Source organism: Theobroma umbraticum, unplaced genomic scaffold (assembly GCF_002168275.2).
Source record: "Theobroma umbraticum cultivar Fairchild unplaced genomic scaffold, ASM216827v3 scaffold_228.0, whole genome shotgun sequence".
NCBI lineage: Eukaryota > Viridiplantae > Streptophyta > Magnoliopsida > Malvales > Malvaceae > Theobroma > Theobroma umbraticum.
The window spans coordinates 2,672,382-2,695,791 of record NW_018397274.1 but is presented as its reverse complement, the minus strand read 5'-3'; the positions used below and the strand labels follow the sequence as shown (position 1 = coordinate 2,695,791).

At 30.8% G+C, this 23,410-nt stretch overlaps 3 protein-coding genes and 1 pseudogene across 4 annotated transcripts; 1 reads left to right on the top strand and 3 right to left on the bottom strand.

Moving 5' to 3' along the window:
- The first annotated feature begins 2,798 nt into the window (after window positions 1–2,798).
- LOC110427345 (receptor-like serine/threonine-protein kinase SD1-7) lies at window positions 2,799–4,685 on the top strand (annotated as a pseudogene).
- Window positions 4,686–10,614: 5,929 nt separating this feature from the next.
- LOC110427225 (ALA-interacting subunit 1-like) lies at window positions 10,615–14,046 on the bottom strand. Of its 2 annotated transcripts, XR_002446246.2 has the most exons (9): window positions 13,690–14,046; window positions 13,287–13,345; window positions 12,984–13,058; window positions 12,772–12,888; window positions 12,585–12,655; window positions 12,017–12,314; window positions 11,617–11,906; window positions 10,824–10,963; window positions 10,615–10,643 (listed from the first exon to the last, which is right to left on the bottom strand). XR_002446246.2 is itself a non-coding variant. In XM_021442698.2 (8 exons), the coding sequence occupies exons 1-8, from the start codon at window positions 13,805–13,807 to the stop codon at window positions 10,903–10,905; spliced, it is 1,089 nt and encodes a 362-aa protein (XP_021298373.1). In that variant the 5' UTR covers window positions 13,808–14,045; the 3' UTR covers window positions 10,615–10,902. The 2 variants fall into 2 exon arrangements, 1 of the variants encoding a protein (XP_021298373.1); XM_021442698.2 differs by having other exon boundaries at window positions 10,615–10,963; window positions 13,690–14,045.
- Window positions 14,047–16,352: 2,306 nt separating this feature from the next.
- Window positions 16,353–17,267, bottom strand: LOC149526420 (F-box/RNI superfamily protein). The gene is made up of 2 exons (XM_089785444.1): window positions 16,986–17,267; window positions 16,353–16,593 (listed from the first exon to the last, which is right to left on the bottom strand). The coding sequence occupies exons 1-2, from the start codon at window positions 17,036–17,038 to the stop codon at window positions 16,353–16,355; spliced, it is 294 nt and encodes a 97-aa protein (XP_089641570.1). The 5' UTR covers window positions 17,039–17,267.
- Window positions 17,268–17,802: 535 nt separating this feature from the next.
- Window positions 17,803–19,395, bottom strand: LOC110427343 (F-box protein At4g09920-like). Its single transcript, XM_089785466.1, has 2 exons — window positions 18,499–19,395; window positions 17,803–18,054 (listed from the first exon to the last, which is right to left on the bottom strand). The coding sequence occupies exons 1-2, from the start codon at window positions 19,393–19,395 to the stop codon at window positions 17,803–17,805; spliced, it is 1,149 nt and encodes a 382-aa protein (XP_089641592.1).
- Between the last annotated feature and the right edge of the window lie 4,015 nt (window positions 19,396–23,410).

Genomic DNA, 23,410 nt, shown 5'->3' with positions numbered 1-23,410 from the left:
GCTCTTAACTTTAAGCAAGTGAGTTCTTCTTACAAAGACAAAATTCAAACATTTGATTTTGGTACCCAAATTTTCTTAAGTTCATATAAGTTAGTGTCTTTGGTTACTTTTGGAACCCACTCCAATCTTACCAGCTTACCATATGGAGGTTTAGCTCTTTTTGGAACCCATACACTTTTGATTTTGTTTCATCTGTAAGTGGTAGTTCTCACGGAACAAGAATAAGTAGAATGTCCTACTTTATGACAATAAATGCATCTAGTGAGTGAGTCATGTTTTTCATTTTCTTTAACAAAGAAATTTTTAAAATGTGTTTCCTTTTGAGTACCATCATAGCTTATTCTTTCTTTGTCAAAGAATGTTCTTTATGATTCTAGCATGTCATTCAATTTTTGTTGACTTGTGTTGAATTTTGAAAATATAATATGCAAATTCTCATTTTTCATTTCAACTCATTTCTCTTACTCTCTAAGTCCTTGACTATGCTTTCTAATTCAATTTTGTCTTTATTAAGAATTCATTTTCTACTTTAAGCTTAGATATGATGTTCTTATATTTCAACGTCTTTTCTTCAAATTCAAATACTAAGTCATCATATGCATCTTATAGTTCATTAAATGAATATGAGTCTTGAACTAAAGTACATGAACTGGAATTATGAAAGGTAAGGCATACCTTGGTGTTCTCAAGTGCCATAAGGCAAAGGTTGGCAATGTCTTCTTTTTCATCTTAAAAGTCATCACTATCAGTCCAAATGGCAACCATGCCTTTCTTGTTGAAGTTCTTTAGAGCACTCTTCTTGTTTGGACACTCATACTTGTTGTGTCCCGATTTTCTACACTCATAGCAAATCAAGTGAGCCTTGTTATATTATCCATTTGGCATATCTCTTTTAAGGGGTGTCTTACCTCTATAGTTCTTCCCCATAAATTTGCTAAACCTTTTAGCTAGCATGGTTATGTCCTTATCTTCCTCACCATCATCTCTCATGCTTTTTTCATCTTGCTCAATTATAGATTTTAATGCAATCTTCTATTTCTTAGTATCTTCCTTCCTTTCATCATCTCTTTCACTTTCATGTTTTAAGGTCATTTTATAGGTGAGTAAAGATCCTATGAGCTCTTCTAATTTGAAGTTGTTTAAGTTTCTTGCTTCCTTAATGGCTGTCACTTATGGTCTCTATGATTTTGATAAGCTATAGAGTATCTTCTTAACTATTTGAGAATTTAAGAAGTCTTTTCTTAACTCTTTTAATCCACCAACTATATTTGTGAATCTCTCAAACATTTGATTTATAGTCTCAACCTTCTTCTTCTAAACAACTCATAATCATGTGTAAGCAAACCTATTTTGGATTCTTTAACTTGGTTTGTTCCTTCATAGGTGATTTTTAAGGTATCCCAAATTTGTTTTGCAGTTACACACATGGCCACCTTGTTGAATCCACTAGCATTAAGAGAGCAAAGAAGGGTGTTGTATACTTTACAATTTGTTAATAAATACATATTACAGAATATGAAAAATTTAATTATAGTTAATACTTCTTTCTTTCATTCTAATTTTATATTTACTTTTTAAATGACACAAAATATTAAAGATAAAATAATTTATTTTGTTTTTTATTTTAAAAATTTAACTTTTTGAGATTATGTAAAAGTTAAGATTGATGTTTTAATAAAGCTGCACCACACTGCCCCTTTTTGGTTCTCCTCATATTCTTCATTTTAGTCACTGCCTACAACCGAGTTCAACCATAACCCTTATAGGCTTCAGTATGCCTGTTTTTTTGATAAGTCAAATATTTCACTTAAAATCCTCCCACAATTAGTTTACATGCAGCAGATCATAACAAAATATTTCAACAACGCTAATTACATGCAACCATTGTGCTTGTTTATAATGTATAGTTCCTTTTGGTTAAGTCAATTTTTATGTCAATGAGAGTTTAGGTAGTTTTAGCTTGAGATTAACAATGACATATCGATCGTATGGTTAATAAAATCTATTTTTCAAAAAGCTTTCTCTCCTAAATCACACCGTTTACCTTATTTACCAAATATCTATTTGCTCCTCCCTCATAAACTCTTGAATAATGTCCTCCTTTTTATCATTAATGTTATGATTGAGCATCACATTGACTTTTCATAGTTTATAAGTATTGGTTTTTATTTATTAATATCATCATTGTTGTTATTTTCATCAATATGTGCAAAATGCATTTAATTAGCCCTATTCAATTTAATTGAATTTTGGCAATATCCTTCAAAGATTTTCTTTAAAAGGAGAGTTTCTTAATCTCACTACGATATACCATAGGCACTTGCTCTTTTTAATCTTTATTAAGGTGTTGAATTTTTTTCCCTATAATGGAAACATGATCCTAAATATAAACTTGGCATGATTGAAATTAAGATGCAACATATATATAATGTAGCATGGTTACTTGTGTTTCTCTTATAATTAATGAAAAGAAAAACGTTATATATAATCCACAAGCACTATGCAATTCGCATACCAAAGTTGCATACTCATCGCTATCGTCTTGTAATCGAGACTCTCATGGGATGCAATTGAGTGATGGCTGGGTGGATGCATACGTTTGTTTGTGCAAGGTGCATTTTCTCCTATCAACGATTTAATTAAAAAGCCCATGGTGGCTATATTCATGAGGATAACAATGAGTTGATTTGAGAATAGGTTCCATTAATCAAAAGAATAAAAACAAAAAAAAAATTCAAACTGGATTCCTCTTGGTGCAAGTTTATCAATGATTCTTGGACTGGTACTATTTTCTGCCTATGGTTTCTTCATTTAGAAGAGAAGAAACAATCAAGGTATGCACTGGATTAATCTTGGATTGGCATTAATTATTTAGGTTATATTGTTATGCCAATCATATTTTTGTTTTAATACAAACGCTAAAGAAAATGGTTAAGAAGTTCAATTACTTGATTTGGTTAGGAGAAGTATTCACTATGAGCACTCAAGCAAAATTTTAATGGAGAAAAAGTATCAAGATCTCAGGAGTTTTCTTCAATTCAATTGGATATTTTACAAGCCACGACAAATCACTTTTGTAATAAAAATAAACTCGAAGATGGTGGATTTGGCCTTGTATACAATGTAATCATGATTAGGAATTTTTATACAAATTAAAACTTGATGCATAAATTAATAACGTAGCATGATTAAAGCCCGATATGAGTCAACAAAGTATGTTAATATTTGAAAATCTTGAAGCATTTTTCATTGAAATGTGGAATGTTCCATAAATTAAGAAATTCTTCTAGGGTATATTACAAGATGGTAAAGAAATTGCATTTAAAAGGTTCTAAAGAACTTCCAGTCAAGGGCTGCTTGAGTTCAAGAATGAAGTCATGCTAATTGCCAAATTACAACATAGAAATCTAGTGAGGCTCTTAGGATGTCACTTAGAGAAAAATAAAAAGTTGCTGGTATATGAATTCATGCTTAACAGAAGCCTTGACGTTTTCTTGTTTGGTTTGATCCTTAAACCTCGTACTTTCAACTAACAACACTACCTTGTAAATGAAATAGGGGTGAAAAAGTTAACTAGTTATTGGTTTTTGCTGTTTTTTTTTTTTTGTGTTCATCAAATTCAAACGTAGCTGCACAATTGTCTTGGCAAAAACAATTCAACATTATAAAAGGAATTGCTCAAGGTATCATGTATCTGCATAAAGACTCTCGTCTTAGAATTATCCACAGAGATCTTAAAGTAAGTAATATTTTAGTTGATCATGAGATGAATCCCAAAATATCAAACTTTGGTATGGCAAGAATTTTTTAGGGAGATCAAAATTAGGCAAACACAAATAGAGTAGTTAAAACATAGTAAGTCTACATTTTTTTTTCCCAACTAATTACCTCCTAAGCTTATGGGGTTATATACCTTTTGTAGTTTGATATTTTTTTTTATTATTCATTTTTGACATATCATCTCTCTTAATTACAACCAAGCCACAAACAATTCAACACTGACGCATAGGCATTTAATTAATATTGATTCATAATAGTACAATTAATGTTGAATGTTCATATTTAATATTGATTCTCTATTTCTAAAATTTTCTATGGATCATCTAATTCTATCTTTTATCTTTTTTTCATTGCTTCTTATGAATTGAAATAGTGGATACATGGCACCCGAATATACAAAGGAAGGACTTTTTCAATCAAATCTGATGTTTTTAGTTTTGGAGTGCTTTTGCTAGAAATCATAAGTGGAAAAAGGAATAATGGTTTTCATGTTTTAGAGCATTGTGAAAGCCTCCTGACTTTTATACATTTTTACACTCTCTTTCTCTTCAAAGAATAGATAAATCCGCCATGCTAATTTTAAGTAACAATTGCAGGCATGGAAACTATGGTTTAAAGGTCAAGGAATGGAGCTAATAGATCAAGTCCTGATGCAATCATGTGTGGCCGCTGAGGTGCTTAAATGCATCCATATTGGGTTATTATGTGTGCAAGAAGACTTGGCAGACAGACCTAGAATGACATCTGTGATTATCATGTTGGAAAGCGAGACCATAACACTTCCTCGATCAGCAGTACCTCCATTTTCTATGGGACATGTTATTGCAAAACCAGCTCAACCCACTTCAAATGATAGAAATTGTTCTATCAATGATGTTACAATTTCAAATTTATGGCCTCAGTGATTGATTAGTGGGTGCATCCATAAAATTACTACACTTTTTCAACAAAATAAGGAAACAAAAACTCATAGTGACCAATGCCTTCCATCAAAATCTACCTTTTACTTATGTTTCTTTATATATTTAGCTTCACCAGTATAGTCAACTCGAAAACTAAAAAGAAATATTGTTAGTCATGAGCTACTCTGACTTAAGTTAAAAATTGACCACATTCTCTCTCCCTCTCCTTATTTTGTACAAGCATTATGCATCTTTGACTTTTTTACTCGATTTTCAATAAATTCAAAGTCTTCTACATTAATTCAATGGCATTAACCTGCCTTTTTTTTATAATTAAGCCTAACTAATGCCACTATACATAACCTAATTGCTATTTTATTCGTTTATTTTTATAAAATTTAAAATCTTCTGCATTAATTCATTGTCGATCTACAAACCACAAAGCATGACATAGTAAATAACAACGGGGTTTTTGGGTTTATGGGTGTTAAGTTTTTTCAATGATTCAAGTCTGGTAAAACATGTCTTACCATGTAACAAAGTGATTTATGTCTTGGTATATAACATTAGTAGGAAGAAGGAAGGTTTGGCATGTAATATATGGTGTTGAAGCTTTGACCTTGACATGTAATATCTAGTGCTGAAACTTTAACCTTAATATGTAATGTTTGGTACAAAAACTGTGGCCTTGGAGTGTAACATCTAGTGCTAAAGTTTTGGTGTTGCTTAATTTTTTTGAACAACATATGTAACAATAACATTTTTTAAACATTTAATTTCTTTGTATTTCACTACAACATAAACTCTTAGAGTTAAAGCATGTAACAATTTTTTTTTAATTGTAACAATATTTTTTTAAACCTGACATGTAATAACAACACTTTTTAAATGTATTTTGATCTCTATTTTTGTAGTTTAGGACATAAACTCTTGAAATTAAACACCTTCACGATAAAGATAAAGTTTAAAATCAAAAAGGAGTTTAAATGGAAAGGAGATATATTGAAAAATTATGCAACTTCAACATTACTGCTAGGGTGAAATGGCTAGAATGAAATAGATTTGGACAAAAGGGTATTATCTAAAATCCTCAAATTTAGATAATTAGCTTTGAGGTTATTTTATTTGTTACATTTCTTATAATCATAAAAAAGACTCAACACTAGATGTTACATTGCAAGATCAAAGCTTCACCACCAAATGTTACATGTCAAGATCAAAGCTTTAGCATCATATATTACACACCAAAGCTTCCTTCCTCTTTCTATTGTTACATGCCCAAATTATGAATCACTTTATTACACGCTAAGACATGTTCTTCCAGACTTAAATCACTAAAAAAACTTAACACTCATAAACCCAAGATCTTATTGTTACTCACCATGCCATGCGTTTTGGTTTGTAAATTGATAATGAGATGACGAGAGATAGACAAAGAAAGGGTTTTGTGAATATAAACTAATAAACCCATGAATATGTTATTACCTTCCATGTCATGCTCTTTGATTATATAATGAGATGACACAAAATAGATAGAAAGATAGTGATAGTGGTAAAATTAGAAAAAGTTTGATGACAAAAGAGAAAAATGAAAAGCACAACAGAATAAGGAGCAAAGCAAACGAATGACGGGAGAAAAAATTTGAGAGTACTTGAATATGAAAAGGTTCATTAAGAGCAATTTTATCCAAAATTTTTTTCTCTTGGCTAAAAACAGCTAAAATTAAAAAAATTATTTTTGAAAATATTATATCTTTGAGGGCTAAAAATAATTCATCTCTATAATTTATGTTATGACAAACACCAATTCTTCCCTTCCTTCAAGCCCCACAATCCAAAGGTAAAGTAGTTGAATTAAATATGATTAATACTATAAATCATTGAAAGGGAGAGAAAAGGTAATAACCCTTATGAGGAGACTTTCTCTGCCATCGAAAAACAAGCAGGGGACTTTTCTTCATCATCTATCTACTTTATGTGGTCAGCACATATTTAATAGTGCTAATCTGGCACATTTTTAAGTTTTAAGGTAACTAAATAGGATTTCAAGTTAAATCGTCAATAGTTTTTTAGCAGAAATTATCTTTTGTAATTGTACAGGTTATCTTTGTCCAATCTAAGTTTTTATGCTATGAAAATTCTCTTGCCATTTGAGCAAGAGATTTAAAATAACAAACTGATTCTCGACACTAATAAATATACTTTTTTTAAAAAAAAATCGAGTGCATATTCATAACCCTTGGTCTTATCTATATCTTTTTTGTTAAAATTAAGTACACTTATTAAGGTGTTATTTAAGAAAAAATCTCATATTTATTAAACATATATAACAGGTAATATAATTAATTTGATCATTTTTAATGTATTGAACAAAATATTTTATAATTAACAATCATAATAATAATTACTTTTAAATTACTCATTATCAAAATCATTAATATTTTAAAACATGAAGATATATATGTATTTTCATTTGAATTATTTTTTATTATTAGATAGAATGTTCAACCATCGGCATCAAGACATGCAATTCAAGGAAATTTCATATTTAAAATTCCTAGGATTTTCCATTTTACAATCGCAGCTTGATTTTGTTTTTCATGCTTGATTTTTCAAGATAGCTGAAGTTTTCTCTGTAATTTGTTATTCATGCATGCCCTCTCTCTTGCTTTCATAATAAAATATTTGCTACTTTTTCAAATGCTCCTAAATTATACTATTATTTCATTTAATTCCTCTTATATTTTTAATCATTTCAAATTAATGTCTCATTTGAAAAGTCAAAGCAAAATAATTCTCGTGTTCCCTTATTATCAATACAATGACTTGTCTCAAATATACCCTATCCCTATATTCATGAGAATTACAATGAGCTTAATCAAGAATATGTGCCTTAATCAGAAGAAAAAAAATGAAAATAATCACAGTGGATTTCGCTTGGTGCAAGTTTGTCAGCTATTCTTGGGCTAGCTCTATTTTCTATTTATGGTGCCTTCATCTAGAGGAGGAGAAATATTCAAGGTACACTAGATTAATCTCGACTTGGCATGAAAAATTAGTGTTATATTATTATGTCAATCATATTTCCATTTTACTACAGAGGATAAAGAAAATAGTCAAAAAGTTCAATTACCTGACTTTGTTGGAGGAAGTATTCGCAATGAGCACTCAAGAGAAAATTTTACTAAAGAAAAGAAAAAGAAGAATTAACTTAATATATGGGTCACACACGCAAGAGAGTTGTACGCAAACAGCCTGCACAAATAGACATGCACAAGATAGCCTACATGACAAGGGTCCAATAGTGGCAAAAAAAAATTAATAGCCAAGTAACGTATTCTGAGACAATTAAAATAGTTGATTATTTTGCTTGCACAACAAGTAAGCCTAATTTTTAAAATATTTATTTTTATATTATTTACTTTACTTGCACTCAAAGAAAGTCAAAGATTAAAATACTTTTTTATTTAATTTACTTACGTTATAAGTTTAGGATAGATTATCTCTATAAATAATCTATTTATATTTCATTACAAAATTGAACAGGACTTTTCCTGATTCCATTATTTGAAACATTTTATTTTCAAAGGTGTCAAGATCTCAAGAGTTTCCTTCAATTCAATTGAATATTTTACATGTCGCGACAAATCACTTTTGTGATAAAAATAAGTTCCAAAAAGGTGGATTTGACCCTGTGTATGAGGTAATTAATTACGATTAAAGTTTGATTCATAAGTTAATTGCGCAATATTTAGAGCTTCATGTGAGTGAATGAAGCATCTTGAGACATTTTTAGTTGAATTATGGTATCTTACATAAATTAATAAATTCTTCCAAAGTACACCATCAAATGGTAAAGAAATTGCAGTTAAAAGACTCTCAAGAACTTCTAGTCAAGGGCTGCTTGAGTTCAACAATGAAGTCATGTTAATTACCCGATTACAACATAGAAATCTGGTGAGGCTCTTAAGATGTTGCTTAAAGAAAAATGAAAAGTTGCTGGTATATGAATTCATGCCCAACAGAAGCCTTGATGTTTTCCTATTTGCTTTGATCCTTCAACCTTTGAAGTTTTAACAAACAACACTACCTTGAAATGAAAAAGTTAACTAGTCATTGGTTTTTGCCACTTTTCTTTTTTTCCATTTTAGGCCCTTTGTCAAATTCGAGCATAGTTGCACAACTGTCTTGGCTAAAATGATTCAGCATTATTAAAAAAATTGCTCGAGGTATCATGTATTTGCACGAGGACTCTCGTCTCAGAATTATTCACGAAGACTTTAAAGCAAGTAATGTTTTATTTGATCATGAGATGAATCCAAAAATTTCAGACTTCGACATGGAAAGAATTTTTAATGGAGATTAAAATCAAGAAAATACAAATAGAGTAGTTACAACATAATAAGTCTACATATTCTTTCCAACTGATTGCCTCTTAAGCTTACGGGATTATATACTCTTTGTAGTTGGAATCCAATGTCAAGAATTCTGCAAAATTTCATCAGTAGAACAAATTCGCACAAGAAGAGCCGCCAACTAAAGAAATAAGAATGGACTTGGATCATGGGCTTTTTCCACCCTTCACTTTTGGCCCAAGAGGCACTTGGTAAATTCTATGAAGCGTATATTTAGATGTCTAAAACGTCGATGAGGTTAAATTAACAGGGCCTGTAAGGAGCACTAACTTTGGAACAGAGCAAAAGACTTGGACAACGGGGGTTTCCTAATGGTCCGTGTGGGCTGGACAACAGAACACGAACGACTAATTTGCTCGTCCGAAACGACTAGCGTCTAGAAGTTTAATTCATGTTAAGAACTTGGGGAAATGGGGTATTTTCTTGGTAAGCGTCTACAAGGTATGATGGGAGAAATGGAATTTCTTCTCCACCTAATCGTAGTAAAAGTTGTGTTTGTGTCAGTCTCGTTACGATGGGACTGGTCGTACAGACTTGGTCGTATTCTTTCCGGAGATTTTTGGAAAGGTAATTGACTGATTGTTATTAATCATTCCGCAGCCAGGTTGCCACCATGAGTCTTGAACCGTGAAGGTAGGAGACTCATATTGGCATAAAACAACTAGCTTTGCAGAAAAGGAGTCAAAACATATCATCACAAAGCAGCACCAATCAAGAAGAGAAAGCCCTCAAACTGTGGCCTCGGAAGGAGAAAAAGAAAAAATACCGCTGGAAAGCCAAATCTTGAAGAACGCCAGCAGACCCAACATAGCACCGCTGCACGCCTAAGCAAGGGAAGAAAAAGCCAAGACCACCTGACGAAGCAGAGAATCCTTCCGGAAAAGCAGCGCAACCAGCTTAGCTTTCATGGACAGTTGCTAAGTTGTGAGAGCTCTTAACCATCTTATCACCACTTATACCAAGTCTTCCACTTTTCACTCTCTTTGATTCCTAATTAAAGCTAACCAATTTTACGCATCAGCTCATAACCAACCTAGTCGATTTCTATTAACCTAGTAAATTTCACACATTATAACTACTTGGGCCCTTACTTTGGGTTGGTTGGTATATATTTGGTGTTAAAATAATTCTAACAATTAAAAAGAATATTTCTTTTGCGTTGTAGAGTGGCTAATCCCCTTAAAATACAAATGACAGGTATAAAAAAATGTTAGTTATTTTAACAGGTTCAAAATAAATATTGGGGTTGGATTGTCCCCATATAGAACAAGCAAATAGGAAATGAATGTTCAGATATCCTTTCATCCAGGAATAGGAAAAAATATAAGTTCATAATAGATCCTACTTACTAGATATGCAGAGCAACAGAAAAGTATGTTAAAATTTGGTACAATCCAGTTGTAGGCAGTATAAATGAATCTATGGGGTCCGAATGAAGAAGGAATACGTGCTAGCTGAAGAATCCTGAGCTTGAAATGCTAGCTTTCCCAAAATAAATTGCAACATTATGAACAAGGTTATCCAGGAATTTTTATCTTTGTATTAACTGTAAATCAAACCAAAAATCACATCCTTCAGAAGGAATGAATGAGCAATTTCATGACAGAATTATCATAAAAACTGGACAAAAGCATAAAAACTATGTCTACCATAAGGTTTTTTGATGTAAACGGTATTGCATAGTCAATGCAAATTGATGATATTTTTCAGAAATCTAAATACTAACTTTGGCAAAAACAAGTACACTCAGAGCGGAAGATGGATTTATAAGAAGCTGAATAAGTGAAGTTCAATTTATAGCAATCCTAATTTGGATGGCCCGATGGACTTCTGTTCCAAGACAAGTAGGACGGATCACCAAGAGGCCTGCACAAAATGCAAGATCCTTCTCATACACAGTACATACTTAGAACAAAAGTAATAATAATATAAAATGAAATTGACAAGAAAGTTTCAATCATAAGCATTGATCATCGTATGAATACTAAGGTTGAATTTCTATTCATATGATCCTTGTAACTATGATAGAAGAGTACAGGATCTTACATAACCAAAAAACCCCAGTTTAGTTTTTGAAAACATTTTCTCTCCTTCATTTCAAGGTTCAATGTATGATCTCCACAATCAGAAAACTCACAGTTTACAGATAACCGTAACAATTAAATTATGACATTTGAGTTTGATATTTTGAGAAATGGCTACTTTAAATCTCAAATCAAACATAAAACAAATAGCAAAATTCTTTTTTACAATTCATTAAACATCAGTCAAGCAGTTAGCAAGGAAAACATTCTGACAGGAAATATTGTTCTGAATATAAAAATGTTCTTGCCTGAAGTTTCACTTATATTTAACATAGTCTAAGTTAAATTTTTCATGCTTATGATGACTTTTAAAAAATACCACTCTTATGCCTAACTTTGATTACTTTCCAAAAGAATGTTCACAACTACATTATAAAGAATGTTTAAATTTACTAATATGTATGGTAGTTGGTAAAAATTAAAGTATTAACTCACCTTGGCTTGATAACATAAAGAAGTATGAAGCTTACTGCCAAAAACAAGCACAGCCCCCCTACACTAATATATGCTATGCCAAGGAAATCATTTTTTCCACCAATCCAACTTGTGGTTGAAAGTACCAACTTCTTCTTGCCCCCAAAACTGTAGGTGTTATAATTGTTCTGTATTACAACAGTAATTTGCTCATTGGCTTGGAGGTCCTCCTCTATCCTCCCATAGAGTTTTCTGAAAGTTGGTAGTGCTGCTGTACGCATCCAAACGATAAGATCCTCTTGTTCACTTAACTGTTGCATGCAGAAGAGTAATGAAAATCGTGGCCCAAAGGAAAGAAGACAAGGAAGAAAAAAAGGATTGTATTATGTAATACAATAGAAACATAACAAGCAAGCCTTACAGGTATGCTCGAATTCAGTTTTGCACCTCCAATCAAACCTCCACTCTGGAAATTTTTTGGGTAAACATCAGATCCAAATTTATGTTCTTTGTCACTGTCCCATGCTATGTTCTTTTTGTTGACTTCTAACATCTTACTTTTCACAGAAAATCCATATGTGTCATTGAACAAACTCCATGCAATGAGGCCACAAGGAACAATCGGACCATCTAATACAAAACCTTCAGGGTCACAACTTTTTGTATCACGCTCATATGCCTTGCTCCGCAACTGTTTATCACTTCGACTTTTAACATAACTGCAAGCAATTTCCCACAAAAATGTAAAAAAAATTTCAAGATGAAAAGTAACAATACTGGAAAGGATTTTCAAGTCAAGCACGATACAAATAAGATGCATTACTTAGCATTTAGCAGCATAATAAATACTCCAAAACCTTTCATGAAAGAGTTATGAACCTAAATCAGGTATTTTAAATACAATAAAATAGAAACAGACACTAAACTTAAACATGATATGAATGAATTAATATAAGTATAGAACATTTCTACAAAGAAGAACTACACACCGCCGATGGTTCTGGTAGAAGTTATCAAGCTGATAATAGATGAAAACAGGACTTTTCATCAGCTTAGGAACCTGAAAAAGAGAGGCAAAAAGAGGATAAATCAATGCTGGAAAAGCAGCATCTGTAAAAGAGATATAAGACAGGAGTCCTTGAACAAAATAAAAAATAGAGAAGGATTTGGACGAACATTCAACGTCCTGGTGCAAGACTTGTTAGTTAGACTGCTTTGGATGTATGCAAGTTTATCTTTGGAATAATTAGGAGGAACACAGCCTTCATCATAGCGGTCCACAATTTCCACCACCTATACGTCAAAGACAGCAAAGAAGTTCAGCATAAATAAATGGTAAGGAACAAACTCGTTGAAGTAGAGATGTTAAAAGAGGAAGAATACACTACATGCTCTGATGCAGACAATGAAACAAGTCCAATTGGGATAAAGATGATTCCAATGATGGTAAATGTTGTAATGACCTGCAATCCACCACAAATATATATATATATATAACAACAAGGGAAAATGTAAGCTTGCATTAATACAAATGTGAAACAGAAACCACAACTTCCACAATCCTAGTAATTGAACACAAGATTTCTAGCAGTTGTTATCGCTCCTTAAGAAGGTTAAGGTCTAGGCTCTCCCTTGGAGTTTGTCACATGTACCCAGAAAGAAAAATTCGACAAAGAGAGTTTTAAACATACCAATCCTGGTGTGAGAATGGGCTTGCAAGCAGGAAGCTCTTGCTGTGTGAACCTAGAATCTGCAACCCAACAAAGGGACGAAAATAACCATAAGCCCATTTTTAATTTGCAAAACTGTATATGAAAAAGAAAGAAAAACAGATAATATAAAATCAGCAACCATTTACCAGGAAAATTATACGTATCCTAACAAGTCTCATTAAACATAAAATTACAATCAATAACTGTAAGCAAAACCCAGAATTCATTTTTCCTTGTTACTTGTTGTTGGGTATTATAGCCACATTGCACCCGTTGTAACAGATTCATCAAAGGAAAAAGAATAATATATAAAAACCCAATTCAGCAATGCAGATATTAGTGGGAAAAGATTAACAAGAAGGGGGGCACGAAGGGAACAGACATTTTGGTTTTTTGGAATTCCTTTTGGCCGCTGAAGATGAATCAGAGGTTGAAGTTGAAACGCCACCTCCACCAGCAGCAGCGGAGCTCGTGGCGGCTCCGTTGTTATTCATCTCCATGACCCACTATCACACTACCCTCCTCCTCCGCAGATATAGATATAAATATATAAATATATATATTGATTTCTTTTTCTTCTCAGATCTCTTCTTCCTCAAAATTCCTACAGCAACACAACATTACAAACCTTCTTTTCGGTTTTTTATTTTTTCTTTTTCTGGGAGGGTTTTAATTAGATACTTGTTTGTTTTGAAGTATTTTGTTAGCTTCAAAAGAAATAATTAAAAGAAATAAAAAGAAAAAAAGAAAGTTGGTTGAGTGGAAAAAAACGTTTGCACGAGAGAAACTACCGGCCAGTCTTCGTTTCTTTTTTATCTTCTGTGCTGCTGGTGTAGGTGTTTCTTATACTAGCGGACCTATAGGATTTTGCCACATGGGTTAAATGGTTTTAGGGCAAAAATGCCAACCAAGCCCAACTTGTGCATCTTCTGGCCCAACTTCTTCAAAATATTGACGTTGGGCCGAAATAAATTGACTGAACGGATTCGAGTTTAGTCCATTCGATTCAATTAATTAATTAATCGTGTTTGGTTAATTTAGATGTCTAAATTTTTTAATTGAAATAATCGAATCAATTGAATTTAAATATTATATTTTTTAAATTTATATATATTATTTTAATAATAATTATTTAAACTTCCTAATCAATCACACATATTACTCTCTTTTTTAGAATATTTTTATTTAGACGTTAGATATTATTTATATCTAATTTAAATCTTTCAATTTTACAACTGATAAAATGAAGTTAAAATTTTGGTTTTAAGAGGAAACCAACTGAACTAGTTTTTGATTTGTTTCAGTGTCACTTAATACAACCCGAACAATTGGATTTAACAAAATCGAGTTTAGCGTGATATAAGTCGAGCCTTGGATATATTTTTAGGCTTTTGACTTGGGATACTGTTATTTGAATAAATAATAATTTATTTTAATTTAAATATTATTATATTAATATATATTTTTATGATTATTTATTTTAAATTAGAACATTAATAATTTAAATATCATTTAAAATATTAATAATTAATACATTAATATCATTATTTTAGTTTATTCTTTAATTTTAAAATATTAAACTTTTATAATTTATAATTAAAATTTTAATTTTTATAATTTATAATTTTAATTTAATTTTTAAATTTAAAATATTAGTTTTTATAATTTGTATTAAAATTTTATTTTAATTTTTATAATTTATAATTAAAATTTAAACTTTTTTATTTTAAATTCATTTAAGGTTTTTCTTTTTCTTTTCTTTCTTCTCATCTATCAGCATCGATCTAACACTCCTGTTAGCAATCAGTGGTGGAGGAAATTTAGTGTGAGAATGAGTGAGGAAGATGGTTACAGAGAGAAAGAAATTATAAACATTGAATAAAATGGATCTTGTATAGAATTATAATTTTTAAAATTAATGAAAGGCATTTTTATCTATGACCATTTTTTTTCCAAAAAAAAAAGCAATTTAAGTTTATGTTATCTCAAAAATATTAATATTTCTTTTTTAAAAAAACCAAAATATTTTTCTTTTGTTTAATTAGACGTAGCAAATTATTGTTGAATGGGTTTATAGGTGACATGTGAGGGTGAGGCTTAATCACAATAAGTGGTGGGTCACTTTTATCTGCCTTAATTTATCAGTCACGTTGGAAGCTGACTGAGTCGAACTTTTGAGTTTGAGACACTCAAAGTTGATTTGTTAGGCCTTAATCTTAATAAGTTCACTTGGATTAGTATATAAGATCAAATTTTAAATATTAAATTAACAAATTATATAATTCAACAATATTATAACTTAACATTTAAATTAAATTATGTAATTAATTATTATACTCTGTCAAAATAGTATATTTAATTCATATATATAACAATTTATAAAACTTAAGTCCCTATATATTTCGAAATTGATAATGTGAACCCAATCATCGACAACGTTAAAACTTTCTCCTTGTCTATATTGACATGGTATTCGAATATAACAACATGTTATATTCTTGTTGATATAACATTGCATCTGATGATATGACATTTAAAAATGATGTAATGATTATATTGATGTAGGGTTGATAAATATAGACATTGATACGTAAGTAAATCGCAAAAATCTTGCACAAAACATAATAACATTCATTTCCAAAAACTAGCATTTATTATGTGTAAATTACCAAAATTCCACATTAGCAACATAGTAACACTTCATCAACATCACATCATCACTTTAAATTCATATTTGTATTTGATCAACACAATCTCAGCACAATCATTGCATTATTCTTGGAAGCCATGTCATAAAATTCAATCAACAACAAAATGCCACATCAACGTAGGCAAATATCATGAAAAATTTTAACACAGTTAATGATTAAATTATCATTATCAATTTTGAAAAGTATAAGATTCAATTATTACAAATTATTATATAGAAGTTAAATCTAACCCTTTGATAGAGTGCAAAGACCAATTACATGAGTTGATCCAATAGTTATTATAAATTATATTTTAAATAAAAATACATAAGAGACGCCGGCTTCTGGCATAGCTCTAGTGGTGTGAGAACCAATTGATCTGAGCATCCTTCCCAGCTGCAGCAGGGACATCAGCCATCACTTTCTCTTGGCCCTTGGGATAATATATTCCAGTCCGGTCATGGGGAACCCACCAACTCCCATCATGTTGACCTCCCATGCTATTCTTCTTCACTTCCTCAGCTTCCAGTTTCATGGGCTCACGTCGTGTATCACCGCAACTGCTGCCCTTGCTGCAGTTCTTTCTTATTGTTGGCCTGCTTTCACAAATGTAAACACAAGCACTAATGCAGTAAGACAAAGAAACATGCTTAAATGAACAAATTAACTTATCTAATATAGTCAATGTATATAATTACCAAATCTTTTTTTAGGGTTCCTTATTTGGATGTAATTACTTCCATATTAGGATAGCACTAAGACAAACCATTGATAAGTTTTAAATTCAAGACCTAGTGCTTAATATCGTTGATAGAGTAAATTATCAATGGAGTCAACTTCTCATGTTTTGATACTATAACGAATACTTTGTAGTATGTGTAATTGATACTATAATTAATAGGGTATGTAATGTTTTAAGTCATAAATAATACCAAAATATAATGTAAAGATGAAAGCTTTGTTTTTAGGAAAAATTGGAAAAGCTTACTTGGAAAATATGGAATTAATTGTATGAGCTCCTCTAGTAAATGTTGCCGCCATCTGCTTTACCTCCCCAAGTCCCAAACAGTGTGGAAATGTTCTGCCATCTGCATTAGCTTTTATAGAGGCGAAATGGGATGGGAATGCCAAATTTTCTACCCATTTCTCTCTTTTCTATGGACATTTACTTGGGGGACCGTTTCAGCCTTCGTCATGATCTGTTTCAACAGTCAGGGGGGATACGTGCCTCTTTATTATTCTATTTTGTTCCTTTGTTTTCTGTAATTTTTCTAACGGCATGGGCCTTGCATGGCCTCCATTCACTCCCTTGACCCACACCAAGATAGGGTATAAAAGCTTAAGGTGGAAAGATATAAATTCCATACTTAATGCCCCCACAGCATTAAAAAATTGTCAAGATAATGTGTTCAACTCTCACCAAAACAAGAAATTGCATTTTCATTGCGTTTGTTTTAGGCAACATTCATCGAACCCAATTGCATCCATGACTTAAACTAATCAAGATAATGAACAAATCACCAACTCAATGTGAATATAGGTAGTGTTTTGTAGGATGTACCTATGATAAGGATTATTTACAGTCAAAACAAGCTACATATATATATATATATGTATACCACTAAATGAATTCAACTGCTATATGTCACTAACATGAGCCATAATACATACAGCTCATGCCTCATAAAACAGAATCCAAGCTGAAACAGAGAATCCCAAACCAGAAGAATAAATTCTTCTGTCACCAAAAGTAAATCTGTGCACAAAAGAAGCTGCAACTTTCAAAATGATGAAGATGAAGGATATTAGACCACTTCCACTTGGCATATCTTTGATTCCCTTGGTAACATCAACAGTTTCTTGGTAATCTCAAATTGTTTTCTAACTTTCAGGGCCATTTGTATTTTGAGCTTCTCCAAAACTCTTGCATTTTTTAGAAAATACTCAACCATTTCCATATGACCACTAAATGAATAGATTTCAATCACCTTAAAGTGAGACAAGAGACAAGAAGGTACCTTTTCAGGTCGATACCAAAATAGATCTCCAAAAGCTCCCTAAACACCCAAAAAAAAAAGAAGATAATAAGTGTTTGCAATTTTACAACTGTCAAATAACTATTAGATATATTTTAATTCATACATTATGAATAACAAGAGTCTTCAAGCTAATTGAACTTTCAAGTAACTCATCCAATCCAGATCTTTGCCTCAAACATTTTCTTCTAATCTCTACATGAACCAGGTTACGAAACACGGGCACGAGCTTGTTGCACAAACTTAGAGGCTAAAATTACAATAATAATAATAAAAAGGTTGTGTTAGATTTTAAATTACAATGAAATTGTAAATTCAAGATATTACACTACTTAAAAGCATAAACACATCAGTTAAGAATTTACAAGTATCTTTCTGGGTTTCATTTGCAACTATCAATTACGGAATGCTTGTACCAACTATATTTCAAAATGTAGTGTCAACAAAAAAAGTAAATGAACTTACCCACAATAAATCATCATTGCAATAAAGTGATCGAATATTACTAATTCCATTAAAAAAATTAGTTGCAGCATCTTGGTTGACCAATGTTTCTTCAAGATTAACTAGATTTCTCATATCAACCTTTGCAAGAGAATGTAGGTTTACAAATGAATATCTCTCTACTAAAGTCCCATAGAATTTGAAGTAGACAAGATTTGGGGCATCAATGACAACATGAAAAAGTTGGCCACAATCACCGAAAAAGTTCAAAGTCAATCTCTTGAGTGAAGGATTAGAAATATTTAACTCTTTAACATTGCGCCAAAGACAAGAGCATATAAACAAGTCTTCAAGCACAGGGCAACTAGAGAAAAGCCTTCGAACTGAATCATCATCGACAAATTCTAAACAGTCAAGATGGAGACTCTTAAGACTTGGAAGGCAGACCTTAGTAGGAATGGTCATAACAAACTTTGAAACATCTAGCTCCAATTTCGTGAGTGTCTTATTCCTAAAGAGACTCAGAGGTAGCATACCCCTTGGGTCTCCAATCTGTATCTCTAAATAAAGTTCTTGAAGACATTGCCGCAATACAAAAGATATCCAACCACAAATTCTATAAGCGTCAACATCTCCATGGAATCCACCACAAATGAGACGAAATCTCTTAATACATGCCGCATTATGGAACAACAACACTCTGTCCACAAAATTCATAAACCTTTCGGAAGGATTCTCATAATCATAAAAATCAAGAGTAGAAACTGAAGTAGAAAGAAACCTCCATCTAGTTGATAAAACGGAAGTACGGACTGCAAATTTTGTGGGAAGTAATGATAGGATGTGATGTATAATTGAATCTGGTAAATTACTTAGTCTATCAATGCTGTTGCCTTCATGTTTCACCAACTTAGCCATGATCAGCAGAGTTTAACGTTCCAACAGGCAATTCAACAAACACGCAATCACCAAAAACCAAAGCAGTAAAAACCCAAATTAAGTTTCCAACTTTCACACTAATTTTGATTGAACAGGCCTTCTGAAAGTGAGGACTTTTCGATTATCGAAAAAGGCACTAAGTTAGGGTTTCGGTTTATCTGTTAAAAAGCAAAGGAGTTCAACTGTTCGTAGACTTCTACCCCACTCTTGATTTATGCTTACATATTTGGGAGTTTAATAGAATTAAGATTTAATGTATCTACAAATCCCTTTTTCCTTTTTGTAAATTTTAATATTAAATGAAAATGATAATGAAAGATAAATAATAATTTTCTCAAGACAGCTCAGCAATGAAAATTTCAAATTTCATCCCAGAGATTTTTGGCTGGAAATCTTGGATGGCTAATGTGGAATTTATAAAGTTAAAGAGGAATGCAAATCCCCTATATATCTCCATCGATCCCATGTCCTCTTTCTTCTCCCTGCCTCAAAATCTTATCAACTGTCCAACACGCACAAGATAAAAGGGTTTTCTTGACTTACTGTAATTACTATTACATAGTATTAGTAATTGCTAAAAAAATCAACAGAAACAAACAGGAGAAAAGAAATATATATTTATATGCATTCTTCCTAATCGGATGTTCTCCATTCTTTTTACTACAGGAAGCTCGAATCCTCCTTCACAATGCTGACAAAACTATTATTCTATGTAACTTTTTCGTGATTTTTTTTGTATTTATTTGTACTTTGCACAATTTCATGAATGGCAGCAGCATCGTGGCTTCGTTTTTCAAAAGAAATAGGGTCTCTAATTAAAGGAATAATAAAAAAGAAAAATAAAGAAAGAACTTACCTTGCTATCAGCTTTAATCGAAGTGGCAATTTTGTTTTTTTTTTTTTAAAAAGAAATTCTTGAAGGCAGCAACATGTTCAGGAAAATCAATCAGTTTTGAAGTCTCTTTTGATGAAATTAGTGACACTAAGTCAAGGAAACATTTTTCTCTTGAACGTGGCAAAGAAGAAACACTACTTACCCAACCTTGTTTACTTATGGGAGAAAAGAGAAATACTGTGGGTTGGGAAATTTTATTTAAATTTCATTTAATGGTAATTAGTCAATCATTAGTTATAAGAGTTTATTTTATTTAAATAAAAATATAAAAGATTGATTAAAAGTAATAAAAGAATAAATATTTATTTAAATTTTTTTAAATAATTTAGGAACCTTTTTAAACATTATACCTATTTAAATAATATAACCGAAGAAGATATCTAGTAAGGAAGAGTAAAATACAGTGCAAAGGTGAAGTTTGTTTGAAAGCAATTCAAGACATTACTGAAACAGAAAGAACTAAAAAGAAAAAAAAATTGTGCTTGTATAGAATAATTTAATTTTAATATAATAAATTTAACGTTTATTTTCTTCTATTTATGATGTTGATGGCTATATATAAAAATAGTGAGCACGGCATTACCAAACACTCAATAGGATATTTTGGAATACCCACAGAGATAAGCACAAGGGAGTAGGCAACTCGCTTCAAGCACTAGTGATGCCTCTCTTTCTTATTGATTGAAGCTTCTTCAAAATTTTCTTCCCTTGGAAGAAGACAAATCAACGTTTTCATCTTGTCCATATTGCAATTGGTGGTCCACTTAAATAAATATTGTACAAATTTGAAAGAACAAAGATATAATATTTAAAAAAAATTGTTGAATTATTTGAGAAAAATCAAATAAATTTTATTTTTTTATTACATTCAATTAAATTTTTATATTTTTATTTTTAACTAAATAAGACTTTACAACTTACAGATTAACTAATTTCTATTAGTTAAAATACTATTTGTCATTCTATGCTATGCTAATATGATTTATTATAATAAATGATAACGTGATATGTTAAAGTGTTATGATAAAATGATCATATAGTATTTTTAATTTTTATGTTAACATCACATAAATATAAAATGACAAATAACGTTTTAATTAATAGTAATTAGTAAGCCATTTAAAAAAAAAAAACAATCTCATCTAGAATGTTATTTAAATATCCCTTGCCTTCAACGTACCGTTCCACCCTTTTCAATCGTGCTTTGGTTAGACATCTCATCTTGTTTGTCCTCATAGTATATTATGGATAGAATCATTGAGATCCGGTCAAAATGCATTTCATAGGTGAAAAATTATATTTTTGTAGTTACGTATACCTACTATTGAGTAAATTTTTTTTATAAGTCTATGAGAAATTTTAATTTTACATCTTTTTTATTTAAAAAAATTATTTGAATTCAACCTTTTAAATAATAAATACAAACATTTATTCCTCTTCTATTATTTATTCTAATATATTATTGTCATCTTATTGTATTTGATAGCATTGGTGAAGTGATATTAATTGGAGAATTTACTTGACACATAATTAAGCCACATAAAAATGTATAAAATGAAAAAAATAAATCTCATTAATTTTAGTCTTGTATAAAAGAGGATTTAAATTGATTTTGTTTTTAAATTCCATTTTTTGCACATAGAATTAAAGAAAAACTTTTTATTTTTTTTCTGTTAATCACGTGTGTCAAAATATAGTTAAATAAATCAAATGATGCCATGCGACGTGCATGGAAGCCGTACCTTATCCTAAAACAAATTTGCCGACATTCAAGTATAGCAGAAATTAAACGTGCACGATGTGGCAGAAATCTGATGTGGCATAGTCAAGGGCGTCGGATTCTAGGAAAGTTGCTGAAAGGAAGGAAAACTCATATTTAAATTCTGAATATGCATGTGAACCACGTGTAAACACGTAAATCTACTTATCCACTCGTTCGACAAATATGTGGTCCAACAAACTTTATCACTTATTTGCGTTATTTATTTATTTTTTTTATTTTGGGCAGAGACATTACGCAATCTGTTTACGGTTTTATGTACAAAACTTTTAAAAAAAAAAACCGGAAACCCTTTTCTAAACTTGCGGGTCACCACGGTTGTCACGGATCTTATTGCAAGAAGATATAAGATAAGTTTTGTATTTATAAATAAAAATATTTTATTATTATATTTTTTTACATTAAAAGTGTCTATTTATGATAAATAATATTAAAATAGATTTAAAATTTTGAATGATGTATTATAGAGATATCAAAATTAAAATAGACATAAATTCCCTTTTCTCTTCTCTATGAATAAAAGAATTAGTGTAATGAAGATGTTGCACATAATATAGAATGGGTCAAAATATCCACTAAGTTTTTGTATTTATTTATTTTATTTTATTTAATTTATATATTCAAAATTAAAATAATTTAATTTTTTAATTTTAAAAATTATTTTAATTTAGTTTCTCTCTCCAAAAGCATTCAATTTTATTATTAAAACGAATGACATCAACGTTGCATGGCATATTTTGATAATATGGTATTTATGTGATGACGTAACAGTGTCACATGATTAATATGATAACATGGTACTAACATGATAACGTAGTAATATTGATGTAGTACTAACATACTAACGTGTCAGTGTTACGTGACAGATGAAAAAAAAATTTTAAAATTTTTTTTTTGTATCACATCATAAGGATTAAATTGAAAAACATATATAGTAATATTCATACCTTAATGTCACATGAAACCTCATGTCATCGTGTGGATGTCATATCATTAAAATATATTATATCAGTGTTGATATAACCTCTTTTAATGATAAAATTAAATATAATTAAGAAAAAAAATTAAATTAAAATATTTTTAAAATTAAAAACTTAAATTATTTTAATTTTAAAAAAAATTAAATTAAATAAAATATACGAATACCGAAATTTAGTTAATATTTTGACTGTACAGAAAGTCATCTAACCCATCTAATAGACCTATCAAATCTTGTCTTGTTACTTGCACCAGGGACACCCACGTGCCAACCACCGACAATACCAACGTGTCAAAAAGTCACACACACCAAATCTACCTAAAACTCCCAGTACTAGGTT